General features: G+C 42.4%; 1 protein-coding gene across 2 annotated transcripts in view; it reads left to right on the top strand.

The window, feature by feature from the left end:
• LOC138299776 (cytosolic phospholipase A2 gamma-like) overlaps positions 1–17,290 on the top strand; it is a 408,365-nt gene that overhangs the window by 338,416 nt on the left and 52,659 nt on the right. For both annotated transcript variants that reach the window (XM_069238325.1, XM_069238326.1), the window contains 2 exons: positions 438–548; positions 1,416–1,570. In XM_069238325.1, the coding sequence (XP_069094426.1) occupies positions 438–548; positions 1,416–1,570 (266 nt within the window). The remainder of the gene's footprint in view (positions 1–437; positions 549–1,415; positions 1,571–17,290) is intronic.

Here is a 17,290-nt window from a genome sequence, read left to right as displayed (position 1 = left end):
GCAGGCCTGAAGCCATGTTTTCCCTGTCAGCCTAGTTGTTGCACCAGATGCTGCAGTCTACAGGTGACATTTAATCTTTCTATGCCATTGGTGTACTTTGTAACACCAAATACTATGATCTTCCTGGAAAGGTAAGTATGCCAAGTGGGAATTCGCCAATTTTACCATGTTTTAGGGGTCAGGGCCCATATATTTGGGACTGGAGAGAAGTAGGCCAGTGCACAGAGTTTAAAAAACTGCAGCATCAGAACACAATAATGGGGCTGACCATGTTAAAAGAGGCACTGTCTCACAATGGTAAATGCTGCTTCTGAGAATTTAAAGAAGAAAATATGTACCTTATTTGTATTGCTGTATCTCCAGAGCATCATTTTTTGTTTGTTCTGTCATTTAACCTATAATGGTTCTAACTAATCTTACATTCATTCTATCAACAGTGTTATCATCAGCATATGAAAAGACGACAATTGTGGCCAAGCTCTTGAAAAGTCTTGCTTTCTGGCAATGGGGAACCACCCATAACTACCTGTACAAATGCAACACAACAGGTACATCATTGTTTTTTCTGTGCAACTATTAAAAATATGACTTTACACTGATAGCAATGACATAAAGTGGACCCAAAATTAGCATTTAACTGTTTACAGATGCCAGAATGTGGGCACTGTTTTAGTGGACAACAAAAAAAGCAAGAGTGGGTTGAGACAGCCAACTTGTTTACATAATTGTTGTCTTTAATATTTACTTTATGATAGCAGAATGAGGCCCAAACCAAAGTGATCTATTTTTACTGATCCATTTTCAGAATCATGAAAATTAAACAAACACCAGCAAGAAAGGTTGTCACCTGTGTCAGAAAAAATGCCAACCATTAGTGTATGTTATGGGGTTCTGGAAGGGCAAGGAGTTTGCACTTGAATAACGATGTATGTAAAAGCTTCCGAATATTTTTAAAAAAACAGCAATTCCTCATCTGCTTGTTTTAAGTATCTTTTATGAACAATCTGGACAGCATTAAAAATATTTTGAATTGTGTTAATCTTAAATGGCTACAAGAAACTACCCTTGACTTCAACCAACATATAACCAAAGTAATGTACAGTAGTATAGCTTTCCTTTCTAGTATGATGTCTCTGAGCCCAGTTATGTGTGTGACATCCCAAAAGAAATTATAAAATCAATGTGGAATAATGAGTTGATGAGGATTTGCACCCCAGAGCTTCAATACAGGAGAAATACAAGTTCAATCATTGAATCTCCTTTTTTAAATCTGGGCAACAATTTTGATCTCTGTTGTTAAAAGGTCATCAAATGTCAACATATCAAATATTAACCTTTTGTCTGAATGCATTTCAAATACAGGCTTTGTAAATGGCAAGAATATTACCATACTTAATGTAACATTTATCTTCCAGATAATCTTGTCCCCAAAGAACTTGCGGAAAAGGAGTTCATCAACTTGATTGATGCTGGGCTGGCAATAAATTCAGCTTATCCTTTGGTTCTTCGCCCTGAGAGGAAAGTGAATTTGATTCTTTCCTTCGATTTTAGTGCTGGCGATCCCTTTGAGGTAAAGGTAACATGAAGTTTCATGTATTAAAGATTGATGTAGGATGATGTATGTCTGCCTGCAAATGTGTGTGTACATACATCTTGCTACGTCAGTCCCTTGACTGTTTCATTTATCCTTTCTGAAATGCATACAAACAGTTTCGGAAAGACAGTGAATGTTTACATAGGCACATACCTTACTTTGGTTCTGTTAAAATCATGTTTTTTCAATGATTAAATCTGTATATTTTTTAATTGCCTTTTGCTTTATTGCGCACAGCTTCGATTGATGTCGGCCCAGCACTTTGGTTCTCTCAAACACACTAATCAGCTGGTGGCATTTCCACCATTCCACATACTTCTCAAGAAGACCTGACTGCTACAAGCGAACCATGTGCTCACACAGGATTAAACATTGTTTCATGAAGGTGGTTAGACCATCTCCGTCCCTCTTTATTTTTTCTTGCTACACTAGTCTGTTGCTGTAAATTATAAAGAGGGCCACACTGATCCTCTAAAGGTGTTCCCAAACATATACATCAAACTTTTATATTTACTTTGGTACCAGAAGATGATACTAAGTTATTCAACAGTACATCACACAAATCAGTTATGTTAGTCATTGTCAAAACCTATTGGTGCTTCCACCATATTCTCTCCACCTGATGATGACTCTTGTATAAATGATTTCTTTGTGGGGTCGAAACATTCACAATTGTTACAGTGGACTGTTTTTAATTGATATTGAAAACAACACTTTAAGGAGTGGTGTACAACATCTATTTCTTTTTATCAGTCAACTGTTTATATATATATATATAATTTCTTTATAGTACTACCGCACTTTAAATTCACCCTTATTACTTGCACTGAGCAACAACACAACTTGGAACACCTTACTATACTTTATTTGTCATTCTCTAATTGGAGTTTTAAGTAAATGTATTAAATACCTTTTGTTTAAATCTCAGACTAAACCAATCTATGGTTCGTTTTTATATGTTGCCACAGATGTTGAGGCTTGCACTTCCCCCATAGGGACCTTTGTTTTTCCATGATTTTCCTACCCTGGTCACCAGGGTTTCTGGGTTGCCCCATTTTCTTTGAAAACATTGTTACATTTGACAAATATTCAAAGTATTGTCTCAATTGTATACTTGGTAAATGAATAAGAACTGTGTACCATATTGGGCCATGTAAATTCTTGCCTTAGTGATCTAGGGAATGATCTTGGGTGAACCAGAATGCATTTATAATGGCAATGGCCCCCAACTGAGAAATGCCAATACAATCTGAAGTGAACAACACACTACTAACTGCATGCTTGACATTTATCTGAGAAACACATTTCAACATTTAATTTTGACTGTTTTTATGCTAACTGGGGACAGCCTGTACTAGTTCTGCAAGGCAGAAAGTTGTTTACTGTATTAGCACTGGAGAAACAACATCACGAACATCAGCACTGCATGCCACTTGCATTACAAGTGAAAGAAGAAATGTGTATGGACAGTCTTCTTGTACCCTTCACCTCAAGCTTCTGCAAGAATTCTTACTAAACCTGACACCTACATGATCCCTCTGACAAACATCATTTGGTCACACAAAATCAGTATCCTTAGCTTAGCACCCACAACAAGTTAATTGCATGCATGACCAACATCATCAAGTGGATAAAGACAAACTGCCTGAAGATGAATACCGACAAGACTGCACTGGTCATTTTCAGGAGGAATGTATCACTATGAGATTCTTCTTGTTGGCCATCAGAGCTATGACTCATAGCCACTCCCACCTCCCATTCTAAGAACATCAGGATCTTCACCAACAGCAAACGCAACAGGACCTAAGTCAATACCATGACTGCCTCTTGCTTCCACATCCTGGTGATGCTGACGAAGACCTTTAAGTGGCTCCCAACCAACATCCAGAAAGCAGTCATCCACTCACTTGTCACATGCAATCTGTACTACGGAACTACACCGGGATCAACACACAATTCACCAGAAGACTGCAGACCACCCAGAACCCAGGGACCAGACTCAGTCTTAACCTCCCACGTCATACAAACATAACATCATATCTCAAGGAACGCCACTGGCTCCCCATTAACAAATGTGGACAATTCCTCTCCTCACCCACACCTTCAAGACACTACAGATCTCAGGCCCAATATACCTCAACAATGGCATCTGCTTTCACACACTATCCAGACACCTCCGTTTATCTGGACTCTTGCTCCCACACATCCCATGCATATGGAAAACTAGATCTGGCTGTCATGCTTTTTCTTACATCGCTCCTTAAGTGTGGAATGACCTGCTGCTGCACATCTGAGCCTTGCTGTCCTAAATTCTGCAAGAAGTTGCAGGCCTGGCTTTTCGAGTACCCATTCTCGGCCTGAGATTCAAAGATTCAAATTTCTGTACACCTGCTCAGCGCCATGTTACCAGTCCTAGATGATAGTGTGCTCTTTAAAACTACATGGGAAGACATAACATAACATAGCATGAAATAACATCACAAAACAACAACATAACACAATGTAGTGTAAGGTAACATAATATAACAAACACACGTTAGTGAATTTGTTGTGACCAGAGGAACTACTGTGGCTTAAAATCCTCCTTCAGGTACGATGAAGGAGGACTATCATTATCCGAATTAATCTTACAATTGTGGAAGAAACATCTTATAAGACAATCGCATGAAAAAAATAGTACACTGGCAGTATATCAGCAGTTTCAGCAAATTACTGTGTGATACTTAAACAATGAGATCGCTGAGCAAAAAGGGAGAAGAAAAACAAAATAAATTACACTATTTGACACTACTTCTCTGGCAGGTAAGCTTTGTGATTTTCCAACATCATTTTTGTCACTAAAGCAGTTACTTGATAAGTTGGAGACACTAGCTAAAGGAGGCTTGACAAAAGAGAGGGATCAACCTTATTACAAATTTAGATTGATACATAATACAATGCCTGGCATATTGTATTCTTAACTCCAGAAATATTTGCATTAGTTAAATAATTTTTAACTTATGTGAATGTAATGAAAAGTGGAAATACAGTAGAAAGATAAGTACTTTCATCACAAAGAATGTTAATCTCAGAAACGTTTTGCCCAGGCAGTGCTAACATGTTAAAAAATGATACAATTATGAAGTAATACTATCACAAAATATGACACACAATGTCACTTACTGTCTTTTTTTTCAGCATAATTTAGTTAACCCTGCCACATAGTTTGGTCCTTCCGTGCTGCATAATTCCGAAGGCCCTAGTAACAAGTTTAAATAACTTGTTCAGGATTTCATATTTAGAGTAAGAAATGCAGTCACCTCTTCAATGCATCTCCTTGGATTAAGATAAATCACGTCCCTACAAAACTCTGTGCCTTAGTTTATTGCATATGCTAGGGTCACAATGCCTATATTTATGTCAAACAGGGCTACCAAGTTTAAGTCAGTTTATCTGTGACAGTTTGTTGTTTACAGCAGCTAATGTGTAACATTTTCTGGCCTCATGTGTGGCACTCCGACTGACAACTTAGGGAAAACTCAATCTTTGGCCCAAGCAGATAATTTGTATGCACACTTAGCGGGAATTGTCCCTATGCACGTTCAAGGATCCTTTGCGTGTAACTTACCGTAATTATTTGAGGAACTTTACCTAGCAATACAAATTTACTTCAGTTCGAGCTCTCACAATATCAGGGCTCCGCTTTCAGCAATAAATCCCTCATGACTGCCACTACTATCATCACCTGCCCAAACAAATCATGTGCTTGGTCCCATTCCTCGCAGCCCCTTAGAACACTGCCTTGGTATCACCGGCTGCCTTGTTATACATGTCGAAAGGATTTTATTTTGGAAAGTAAAATAACTGATGCTGATGTGCATTCCTGCTAAGGAAGCGACCAGTATGAAAACACTAAAGTACTCTTTTGGAAAGAAGTGAAAAGGCTTCCATGCTCCATATGTGTAGAAGAATTAGATCTTACACAGTGGCCTTCATTTTTTTCATTTCAACTACGAGTAGGTAATGTATTGCATTCTGGTCTGTCTATAATAGGAAAAGCATAATACCAAGAAGTAAGTTTTAAAAAAACAAGCTACATCTGACAAGAGAGATGTTGAGATTGCTACTTCAGAACCCTGCAACTTAATAAGGTTATTTAAACATAAAATTCACTGTTTCTTAATGTAAAGCAGAGGCTTAATTTTGCCTTAAAAAACACATGAAGCACCTGTGAACATTTTAGTAAAGCTGGTCAATTCCATTTTTCAATGCTATGCTTTTATTGGTATATATGTGTAAATTATGCATTTGATGGCATATGTGCTTGCATGCTCAATGTACGTCTGCCATCTAGTGATGGGTACGGAAGGTTGAAAGTTGTTTTTCTTCTAAAAGTATTTCGAGTCACAAGATGTAGTGACTCCTCCTTTTGTTAGTAATGCCCATGGGCCTCAACTCTATTGTTGAATTTATTTCTTCCACCATCGAGTGTGGCCGTGTTTTTGCCAACCTCCGGTTTGATCCCATCTCTCAGTTTGGGATACATCACATACCACTGGTATTGTCTTCTGAACATGTATTTTTTTTATCCTTTGCATTACGGGACTGGAAGAAACTACTCTTAGGATTGATACGCTTTGACAGAGGCCTTTGGGCAGACATTTTCTCAGTTCCAAATTGACAAGAATGAACTTCTAATGGATTGGACTCCCTTCTGTTTCTATCCTAAGTGCCAGGCGAAGTTCCCATGAGACACCTGGAACCAGGTCAGCAACCTCTGTTTGTCTCCAGACCATAAAGAGGAGGGCTGCGAGGCTTGCAAATCTTTTTGTTCTAAAAAGACCTTGAGAAATCGAAGGACATATTGTTGTGAGATGCAGTGAGAGAAGACTGAGGGGACCCTAGACAATTTCAGGCTACAAGACCCCTTTTTGTAACTGGAGCAGTAACTTCAAGAGGCCTTGGCTGCTGAGGACGAGGCCTTTTCAGTCGAGGATTCCGACTCAGAAGTGGATACAGTTCTTGAAACGCAAGACCTTCCTCCAGCTCATCCAGCTGTGAGTACCATGTCCTCTGCTCAGCCTAAAAGTCCTCTTCTACCCAAACGAAGGCTACTGGGCCGCCACTGCCCTCAGCCCATGGCCGGCACAGAAGAACTTATTCGGGAGACGCGCCACCAAACTCAGCTCCAAAAGTAAGGCTAAGTCTGCCATATCTGTACCGAGCCAAACACCACCAGCTTTAGCACCAAATGCTTCGGTCTTCCACTCGACATCCGCCTCATCAGTGCCGACAAAATCGGTGCCCACATCGACACCAGCAGTTTCAGGATCGAAACACAAGAGTGCTTCTGCGCAGAAGAAACTGAAAGTCACAACTCCTTCAGAGCAGAATCCTTCCATAAAGCCTCTCCTCCATAGTATAAAGTAGCAACTGGATAGCAAACAAACACAGTTTTATATACAACCACAGACTGGACGTGTTCTGATTAAGACAGTTGCTTCCACTCCTCCTGAGAGGCTGCTTTCTTTTGAGGAAACCATTGACATTCCTGCTTCTCCTGCCAAACACAAAGGGGTGGGTACAGACACTGCTGACACACATCCTACTTTGCCTCCCTCTCCACTACCAATTACACTACAACCACAACCTTCCTCCTTTCCCCCAGAATTCTCAGGCTGACCCCATTGATATTACACCACAGGGCTCGCTCCATTCTTTCCATAATGTTTAGGATGCAGGAGATTATACTATGAGGGTCATTCAGGGCCACCGACCACGGGAGCACCGCCAACAGGCTGGCGGTGCTCCAACGAGCATTCTGACCGCGGCGGTTCAGCCGCGGTCAGAAGCGGAAAGTCAGCGGTCTCCCGCCGACTTTCCACTGCTCGTGTGAATCCTCCATGGCTGCGGAGCCCCTGGGGGCCCCGCAAAGTATTTCAGTGTCTGCCTTACAGACACTGAAATACACGACGGGTGCCACTGCACCCGTCGCACCTTCCCACTCCGCCGGCTCGATTACGAGCCGGCATCCTCGTGGGAAGGTCGTTTTCCCCTGGGCTGGCGGGCGGTTTTTCAGCAACCGCCCGCCAGCCCAGGGGAAAACTTGTAATACCCGCCGCGGTCTTTTGACCGCGGCGCGGTATTTCGGAGGGGGGAATTCTGGCGGGCGGCCTCCGCCGCCCACCAACATTGGAATGACCCCCTAAGTCTTTTCCACAAGACATGGGCCCATTGTCCCATTATGAAGCGACCCCTACACAGATGTTGATGATCATCAGGTGCCCCTAGACAAAGAGCAAATTGAGGATGATTTTCTTTTTGAAACCCTCACTACATCCTATAGAGCCACACAATATCTTCCCATGCTTAAGGGAATGATAAGACACACGAAGGAAATTGTTTTACGATTTTTCCCGATCATACATCATCACCCCACCTGTGGAGAAGAAGTACAAAGCTTCTCCCTTAGACCCCATTTTTTATTAGAGGTAAAATCCCTGCAGATCCCCTGGCTGTCCCTAATGAAAGAAAGAGAGCCAACTCACAAGCAGCTAATGATGCTCCACATCCTGAAAAGGAGATCAAACTAATAAATGCCTCTGGAAAGAGGGTTGCTGCTCAAGTCATTCATGCATCACTAACACTCAAGAACTCCTTGCAAGATGTGACCATGCCCACTGGGACTAGATGGAGGAGGTCCTCCAATATTTCCCAAAGGAGCACAGAAAGTGGGGCCAAGAAATTGTTAGTGAAGTCCAGCTTATTTCTAGCAACTCTAGTCGCTGTGCCATTGCATCTACTGATACAACCACAAGAGGCATGAAATCAAGTGTCCTCTTTTGCCAGCATGTGTGGCAAAGCATTTCTGGTTCGAAGCCCATGGTACAGAAAACCATCCTTAATGTACCTTTTGATAAGGAGCACCTTTTCGGCCTGCAGGTCAATCAGGGACTCAAAAAAATAGAAAAAAGATAAAGAGGTGCCAAGTCCATGGGAGCAATCCAAACCCCTGCTTCTGGTGGGGCTTTTCATAGGCCATTATATAAAATAGCCTCCACATCACCAGTTATAGACACCTCATCATCAGAAAGGCCAACCCCACTCATCCTCCCATAGCAGATTTTACAAAGGACCCTACGTGAAATAATACAGAAGCTGTGGTAAAACACCTCCCCTAGAGGCTCATCTATGCCTCCAACAGTGGCTTCCTTCACCTTCCCTCTGACTAGCTAACACCTGTCAGAGGAAGCCTTGAACATTTTTTCCACAAATGGCAAAATATCACAACATATCAATGGGTGTTGGCTATTATCCAACAAGGTTACTGTCTAGAGCTCATTTCCACCACTCCAAACATACCCCTCGAACTCACAAATATTCACAAGAATACATAATAATACTCAAACAGGATGTGCAAGCCCTACTAAGCAAAGGAGCAATAGAACCTGTTCCTCAACAACATAAAAAAAACAGTGGTATACTCCCTACATTTCCTCATCCCCAAAAAAGACGGCTTCTTAAGGCCTATTCTAGATCCCAGGCCTTTGAATCACTACATCCTGCCAGAGCATTTTCACATGGTCACACTTCAGAGCGAGATCTCACTGCTTCAACAAGGCAATTTCCTCTCTGCACTAGATCTAAAAGACACCTTCTGTCACATTCCTATACACCCAGCACATTACTCATACCTCAGATTTATGATAGCAGGATAATATTACCAGTTCAAAGTACTCCCCTTTGGAGTCCCAACTTCCCTTAAGAGTATTCACAAAATGTCTGGCAGTAGTGGCAGCTCACTCAATATCCTTCTTATGTCTTCGCATATCTGTATGGCTGGTTCAACAAAGCCTGCACCCTCAAACAATGTTGAGCCCACACTCAAGTCACCATAGATTTGCTTCATCATGTAGGTTTCACTATCAATTTCCAAAATCTCACTTACATCCTCTTCAAATCCAACCCTATTCCGGGGCTGTTCTGAACATTCTTATCCCAATCAGCGAGGATACAAAACCTTCAAACATAGCTTTTGCCTTTCCACCCTAATCACCAGGTTACAGTAAAATGTGTCATTAGGTTTCCCGGCATGATGGCATGTTGCATTGCCATAGTGCCACATTCTTGTCTTCACATGTGCCTGTTGCAAGAATGTTTTGTACACCAGTGGTCTCAGGCACAGGTCTATCTAGAGGATCTAGTGTTCGTAAACAGCCGCACTCATCGCTCTTTGCAGTGGTGGAATGAAACCAACCTCTTAAAGGGATGGCCTTTTCTCAATCCCATTCCACAGATCATCCTATCAACTGATGCCTCTCAGACAGGGTGGGGCACTTAGCTTCACGATCTCACAGTCCCAGGTCTCTGGGATCCCCACCATCGCACTATGCACATCAATTAACTAGAGCCTTTATCTGTTCACCTAGTGTTCACGGTTCACCTCAACAACAAAGTAGTTTTAATATGCATAGACATGACAACCCTGTACTTTATGCAGAAACAGGGGGTGATACACTCTCTACAACTGTCTTGCCTTTCGCAGACAATATGGCATTGGGCCATTTGACACATTATTCACTTGCTAGCGGAACTTCTCGCAGGAAAACACAAAAACTTTACCGACCTACTCAGCAGGATGCGGCAACAAGCCCACAAGTGGGAACACCACCCTCGAGCCCTGCTTTTCTGCTTCCAAAAGTGGGGGTTTCCCAGACATAGACCCATTTACAATAATAGAAAATGCTAAATGCCCACACTTTGCCTTCAGGTTTCCACACCCTAAGTCCAACGGCAATATTCTATGGATGAACTGGCCAGGGATATTTCACCTCTCCCTCTCCTTCTGTTTCTGGTTTGGAAGCTCAGGCAAACTTCCTCCACGTGGGTCAGGCAGCCCTGGTTCACCACTCTGCAAGAACCATCAGTGGTTCCTCGTGAGAAGCCACCCTCTCAACCTGGACCTTGTCACTCAGAGCCATGGTCAAATCAGTCACCCAAATCCAAAGGAATTAAACCTTTCGATATGGGTCCCGAAGTCACAGAGTCTGGATACCTTAAAAATTACCTCAGGAATGCATGGATATTTGGATATTCTTACAGAGGCACGTAAAACCACGACTAGAGCATGTCATTTGGCAAAATGGAAACGTTTTGTGTGCTTCTGTCTATTCAAACAATGGGATCCATTCCAAGTCTCAGTACAGGGCATGCCTTCTTGATTTGCAGAATTAAAATTTAGCGTACACTTCCATATGATTACATCTAGTAGCCATAGCTGCTAACCTTCAGAATAGACATTCATTACTTTTAAAAATCCCAGTCATTAAAGCTTTTATGGAAGAAACAAAAAGAGTGATTCTGCTAAGAGTATTTCCTGTACCTTATTTGAACCTTAATATTGTACTCACTAGGTTCATGGGTCCACCATTTGGACCTCTACACTCATGCTCTTTACAATATCTGTCATGGAAAGTGGCATTCTTGGTTGCTATCACATCCCTTAGACGTTAAGTTAAGTGACCCTTTTTCCAAATACACAAGGAGAAAGTAGATCTTTGCACCAAATCAAAGTTTTTACCAAAAGGTATTTAAATTTCATCTGAATCAATCTCTGGAATTTCCATTCTTTTTTTCCGCACCCTGATTCTGTTGCTGAAAGCAACCTCCACAAATTAGATGTAAAGAGAGTGCTTATGTTCTACATTGATAGAACTAAACATTTAGGGAAACTAAACAACTTTTTGTTGCCTTTCTTCTCCGCACAACGGCAATCCTATCGCTAAATCCAGCATAGCAAGGTGGATTGTTAAATGCATCTGAACTTGCTATGCTATAGCAAAAAAGCCATTACCTATTCCTCCTAGAGCACCTCCACTCGCAAAAAAGGAGCAACTGTGGCATTTTTCAACAGCATTCCCATAGTTAACATATGCACGGCAGCTACATGGTTTACACCACACACCTTCAATAAACATTATTATGTGGATGTCTGCCAAAAGGCTAATGTAGGTCATGCAGCGCTATGTACACTATTCCAGACCACTGCAACACTCACAAGTTAGCCACCGCTTGGGAGAGGCACTGCTGACAGTGTATGCTGAGCATGTGTATCGTCAGCCGCACATCATCAAACAGAAAATGTTACTCACGCAGTAAGCATCTGTTTGTGGCATGTAGTGCTGTAGGTTCACATGCCCTCACTCACCTCCCTTGACACCTTTGGCCATTGCAGTCTCTTCACATTAATCTCCATATTCACATGACTGGACATCTCTGTCTTTAAACTTACAATACACTCCATTCTCACCTGCCAGCGGGAAACCAATCTAACAATGGAGTTAATGCCCATGTGCATTGTTAACAAGAGGAGGAGTCACCATACATTATGACTCAAAATACATTTTGAAGAAAAACAACTTGCAACCTTCTGGACCCAACATTTGATGGCAGTGAATCTATAGGTCTACATGCCATACAAAGATGCTTTCTGAATTAGTAACAATTTCCCTTAAACTATATGTATTGCATATTGCTTTTAACTTTGGTCTGGCACGTGATTCAAAGCATGCTCTAGGGAAATACGAACTCTGGGTTTCCATCAGATCCTTTAACCCCTTCGCTGCCAGGCCTTTTTTTGGCTATTTGGGGCAGTTCGCGCTTAGGCCCTCATAACTTTTTGTCCACATAAGCGAGCCAAGCCAAATTTGCGTCCTTTTTTTCCAACATCCTAGGGATTCTAGAGGTACCCAGACTTTGTGGGTTCCCCTGTAGGAGGCCAAGAAATTAGCCAAAATACAGTGAAAATTTAGTTTTTTTCAAAACAATGGGAAAAGATGGCTGCAGAAGAAGGCTTGTGGTTTTTTCCCTGAAAATGGCAACAACAAAGGGTTTGCGGTACCTAAATCACCAACTTCCCAGCTTTCAGGAAACAGGCAGACTTGAATCAGAAAACCCAATTTTTCAACACATATTTGGCATTTTACTGAGACATACCCCATTTTTATGATTTATTGTGCTTTCAGCCTGCTTCCAGTCAGTGACAGAAATGGGCATGAAACCAATGCTGGATCCCAGAAACCTAAACATTTCTGAAAAGTAGACAAAATTCTGAATTCGGCAAGGGGTAATTTGTGTAGATCCTACAAGGGTTTCTTACAGAAAATAACAACTGAAAAAGAAAAACTTGAAATTGAGGTAAAAAAAAACAGAAATTTTTCTATACATTTTACTCTGTAACTTTTTCCTGCAATTTCAGATTTTTGAAAGCAATATACTGTTACGTCTGCTGGAGTCTTCTGGTTGCGGGGATATATAGGGCTTGTAGGTTCATCAAGAACCCTAGGTACCCAGAGCCAATAAATGAGCTGCACCCTGCAGTGCGTTTTCATTCTATACCGGGTATACAGCAATTCATTTGCTGAAATATAAATAGTGAAAAAGAGCTATCAAGAAAACCTTTGTATTTCCAAAATGGGCACAAGATAAGGTGTTGAGGAGCAGTGGTTATTTACACATCTCTGAATTCTGGGGTGACCATACTAGCATGTGAATTACAGGGCATTTCTCAAATTGACGTCTTTTTTACACACTCTCTTATATTTGGAAGGAAAAAATGTAGAGAAAGACAAGGGGCAATAATACTTGTTTTGCTATTCTATGTTCCCCCAAGTCTCCTGATAAAAATAATACCTCACTTGTGTGGGTAGGCCTAGCGCCCGTGACAGGAAATGCCCCAAAACACAATGTGGACACATCACATTTTTTTAAAGAAAACAGAGGTGTTTTTTGCAAAGTGTCTACCTGTAGATTTTGGCCTCTAGCTCATCCGGCACCTAGGGAAACCTACCAAACCTGTGCATTTTTGAAAACTAGAGACCTAGGGGAATCCAAGATGGAGTGATTTGTGGGGCTCTGACCGGGTTCTGTCACACAGAATCCTTTGCAAACCTCAAAATGTGGCAAAAAAAACACGTTTTCCTCACATTTCGGTGACAGAAAGTTCTGGAATCGGAGAGGAGACACAAATTTCCTTCCACCCAGAGTTCTGCCAAGTCTCCCGATAAAAATGATACCTCACTTGTGTGGGTAGGCCTAGCGCCCGTGACAGGAAATGGCCCAAAACACAACGTGGACAAGTCACATTTTTTGACCGAAAACAGAGGTGTATTTTGCAAAGTGCCTACCTGTAGATTTTGGCCTCTAGCTTAGCCGGAACCTAGGGAAACCTACCAAACCTGTGCATTTTTTAAAACTAGAGACCTAGGGGAATCCAAGATGGGGTGACTTGTGGGGCTCTGACCAGGTTCTGTTACCCAGAATCCTTTGCAAACCTCCAAATGTGGCTAAAAAAACTCATTTCGGTTCTGGAATGTGAGAGGAGCCACAAATTTCCTTCCACCCAGCGTTCCCCCAAGTCTCCCGATAAAAATGGTACCTCGCTTGTGTGGGTAGGCCTAGCGCCCACGAAAGGAAATGGCCCAAAACACAACGTGGACACATCAAATTTTTTCACAGAAAACAGTGCCTACCTGTGGATTTTGGCCTCTAGCTCAGCCGGCACCTGGGAAAACCTTGCAAACCAGTGCAGTTTTGAAAACTAGAAACCTGGCGGAATACAAGATGGGGTGACTTGTGGGGCTCTGACCAGGTTCTGTTACCCAGAATCCTTTGCAAACCTCAAAATTTTGCTAAAAAAACACATTTTCCACTCATTTCGGTGACAGAAAGCTCTGGAAACTGAGAGGAGCCACAAATTTCCTTCCACCCAGTGCTACCCCACTTGTGTGGGTAGGCCTACTGCCCACGAAAGGAAATGGCCCAAAACACAACGTGGACACATCACATTTTTTCACAGAAAACAGAGGTGTTTTTTGCAAAGTGCCTACCTGTGGATTTTGGCCTCTAGCTCAGCCGGCCCCAGGGGGGCAGAAATGCCCTAAAATAAATTTGCCCCCCCCATCCCCTCCCCGGGAGCAAACCTTGCCTACGGGGTCGCTCCCCTTGCGTGACATTGGCGAAAAAAAAAAATCCCCAGTGCCTAGTGGTTTCTGTCCCCTTGGGGGCAGATTTACCTAAAATCGGCCAATCTGCCCCCAAAGGGGGCAGAAATTGTCTAAATACAATTTGGCCCTCAGGGGAGCGACCCTTGCCTAATGGGTCTCTCCCCATCTCTAAAAAAAAACAAAACAAAAAAAACACACACAATAAAATTGCCCTGGCGCCTAGAGGATTCTGCCCAGAAATGGCCTAAAATAAATTTGCCCTTCACCCCCCTATTCCCCCACGCTCCCCCTTTGTGACATTGGCGCAAAACAAAATCCCAGGTGCCTAGTGGTTTCTGCCCCCTTGGGGGCAGATTGGCATAGCAAAAATCAGCCGATCTGCGCCCAAAGGGGGCAGAAATGGCCTAAAATAAATTTGCCCCCCAGGGGAACGACCTTGCCTAAGGGGTCGCTCCCCTTGCGTGATATTCACGTAAAAAAAAAAATCCCTGGTGTCTAGTGGCTTCTGTCTCCCTTGGGGGCAGATTGGCCTCATAAAAATAGGCCAATCTGCCCCCAAGGGGGGCAGAAATGGCCTAAATATGATTTGCCCCCTAGGGGAGCGACCCTTGCATAAGGGGTCGCTCCCCACCTCCTAAAAAACAGAACAAAAAAAAAAAAAGATCCCTGGTGCTTAGAGGTTTCTGCCCTCCTTGGGGGCAGAAAAGGCCTTCCAAAAAAATGCCCCCCCCCCCACGGAGCGACCCTTGCCCAAGGCTGCCAAAATGCATAGAGAGACTTCAAAGGGAAGGAAAGTTATTTCCTTCCCTTTGAAGCCTCTCTCGGCAACCCCCACGTGATCGGAAGAGAAATGCAAAGCGTTTCTCTTCCGATCGCGCTATGGGGGGAGGCCCTGTGACAAATCAGCGTGTGATTGCGCGCTGACGTCACAGGGGTGTTGGGGGGGTCGGGGGTGGAAGGTGAAGGGCTTCCCCGTCCATCCCTGCCTTGGGGGGGTGGGTGGGGTGCACATGGGGTGAGCGCTAGCACTCCCCCCAGTTCCCGGGTGTAGGACGAAGTGACCTCGTCCAGGGCTCCCTAGGGGTTAATAGAAACATTGTGAAATTGTCTGCAATTACATTTACTGCCCTGGCCTTGTGTTTTTACTTTAAAAAGCTAATGTAAGAAGAAACCACTTTAGAATGTGGTCTACAGCAGTTCTAATGACCCCTGACTAATACCTTAAGTAAACAAAGACATAAAGTGAATGTTAAAATGAATACATATTATGTCATATAAAATCTTACTTAACAATCATGCATAGGCCTTTGCAAAATCCTAAAATGTAAAGAGCAGGCTGGCATTTCTTTCTGGAGAAGGTGGCAACCTTAGATGTATCCCAATAAGTTATGTACTGCCTTCTCTTTCTAAAATGTGCAGTGCTCAGTGGAGGATGATCTCTTTAGGGTAACCCCCACCCACTCCTGTAGGGTGCAAGGCAGGCTTGGACTGAAAAGAAACAAATAAGTTATTTTGTTTCTTTTTAGTCCTGTGCCAGCTCTTTGTCAGCTCAAAGCAGGCACCATGCTGCAGCTGCCGTACAGAGACAGACACTGCACAGACAAGAGAGAGAGACCCCTTTCTTTAGAGAAGACCGGTGTCCCCCACTCTGCAGGAGCTGCAGGAGGGGCTTGTTATATTATATCAATATCTTACTAATTGATGTAAAAACCCAAACATATGACCACTTGATAATCATATCATCTTAAGATCCCAAGTTGAGATCCATGTTGTCTCTTTATCTGTACTGGGCCTGCATTATGTGATAGATTCAAAAGGTCTTGGCACCAAGACTCAACCAACAATGTTCTTTACCAGGAAACGAAATGTTGAGATTGTAACATAGTTGGGTGTTGACCTTTTTGAAATTGTGAGAGTAAAAATGTTGCATCGGAAACCTAAAACGTTTTTCAGGTTTTTGATAAATAATCACAAGGGAAGGCCTTTACGTTTCAGATCTGCCATGTTGGTAGGCATTTCTAGTTCCAATCTATGTTCAGTGGAAGATGAACCTGGAAGGGATGCATCAAGGAGAGCTACTTTTTAGGAAAAAATCAGGTTAATAAACCAAGAATGCCAATAAAATAAAACAGAGGCAAAGAAGTCATCCAAGATGAGGTGGCAAAAGAAATGGAAAAGTGAAAGAAGGCATGGCACCATTACCCAACAATCATAAAACCCACACAGTAGAAGGGGAATGAAGCTTTAAATTCATCCCTCTTGAATACAGATAAAACAATTGTGAATTTATGCAAAATCATTGCTAATGACGGATTAAGCACTGTGTTATTGTTATCACATTGGTTATGTTCCTGGTAAGCCTGGTGTGTCATTATTATTATTACATATACTCTCACCCTGCTATAAAACTAGCCTCAATGAATCAGACTTTATATATTTATCAAGGATGTGTCAAAGGGTAAGTAAATGAGGACTTCAAGGTCATCAGTATTAAATTCAGGATTGTGCACTGGTGGATCTGTGATATCATATGCAATCAATGTGAGCAGACCCACAACTTTAACTGCACTACAGCCACTCTGACATCTAAGAACATTTAAAAATGTGGAATGTGCTGGGATAAGTGTTTGCCTGAAGGAATTATAGGGAAAATGTGTGTGGAAGCTCCAAATTTAACATGTGGTTTGTGTTCTTTTAATGACAGGTCAATGAA

The sequence above is a fragment of the Pleurodeles waltl genome, chromosome 6, assembly GCF_031143425.1.
Source record: "Pleurodeles waltl isolate 20211129_DDA chromosome 6, aPleWal1.hap1.20221129, whole genome shotgun sequence".
In the NCBI taxonomy this organism is placed as follows: domain Eukaryota; kingdom Metazoa; phylum Chordata; class Amphibia; order Caudata; family Salamandridae; genus Pleurodeles; species Pleurodeles waltl.
The sequence above is the reverse complement of the archived record's forward strand: the minus strand, read 5'-3'. Positions and strand labels throughout refer to the sequence as shown.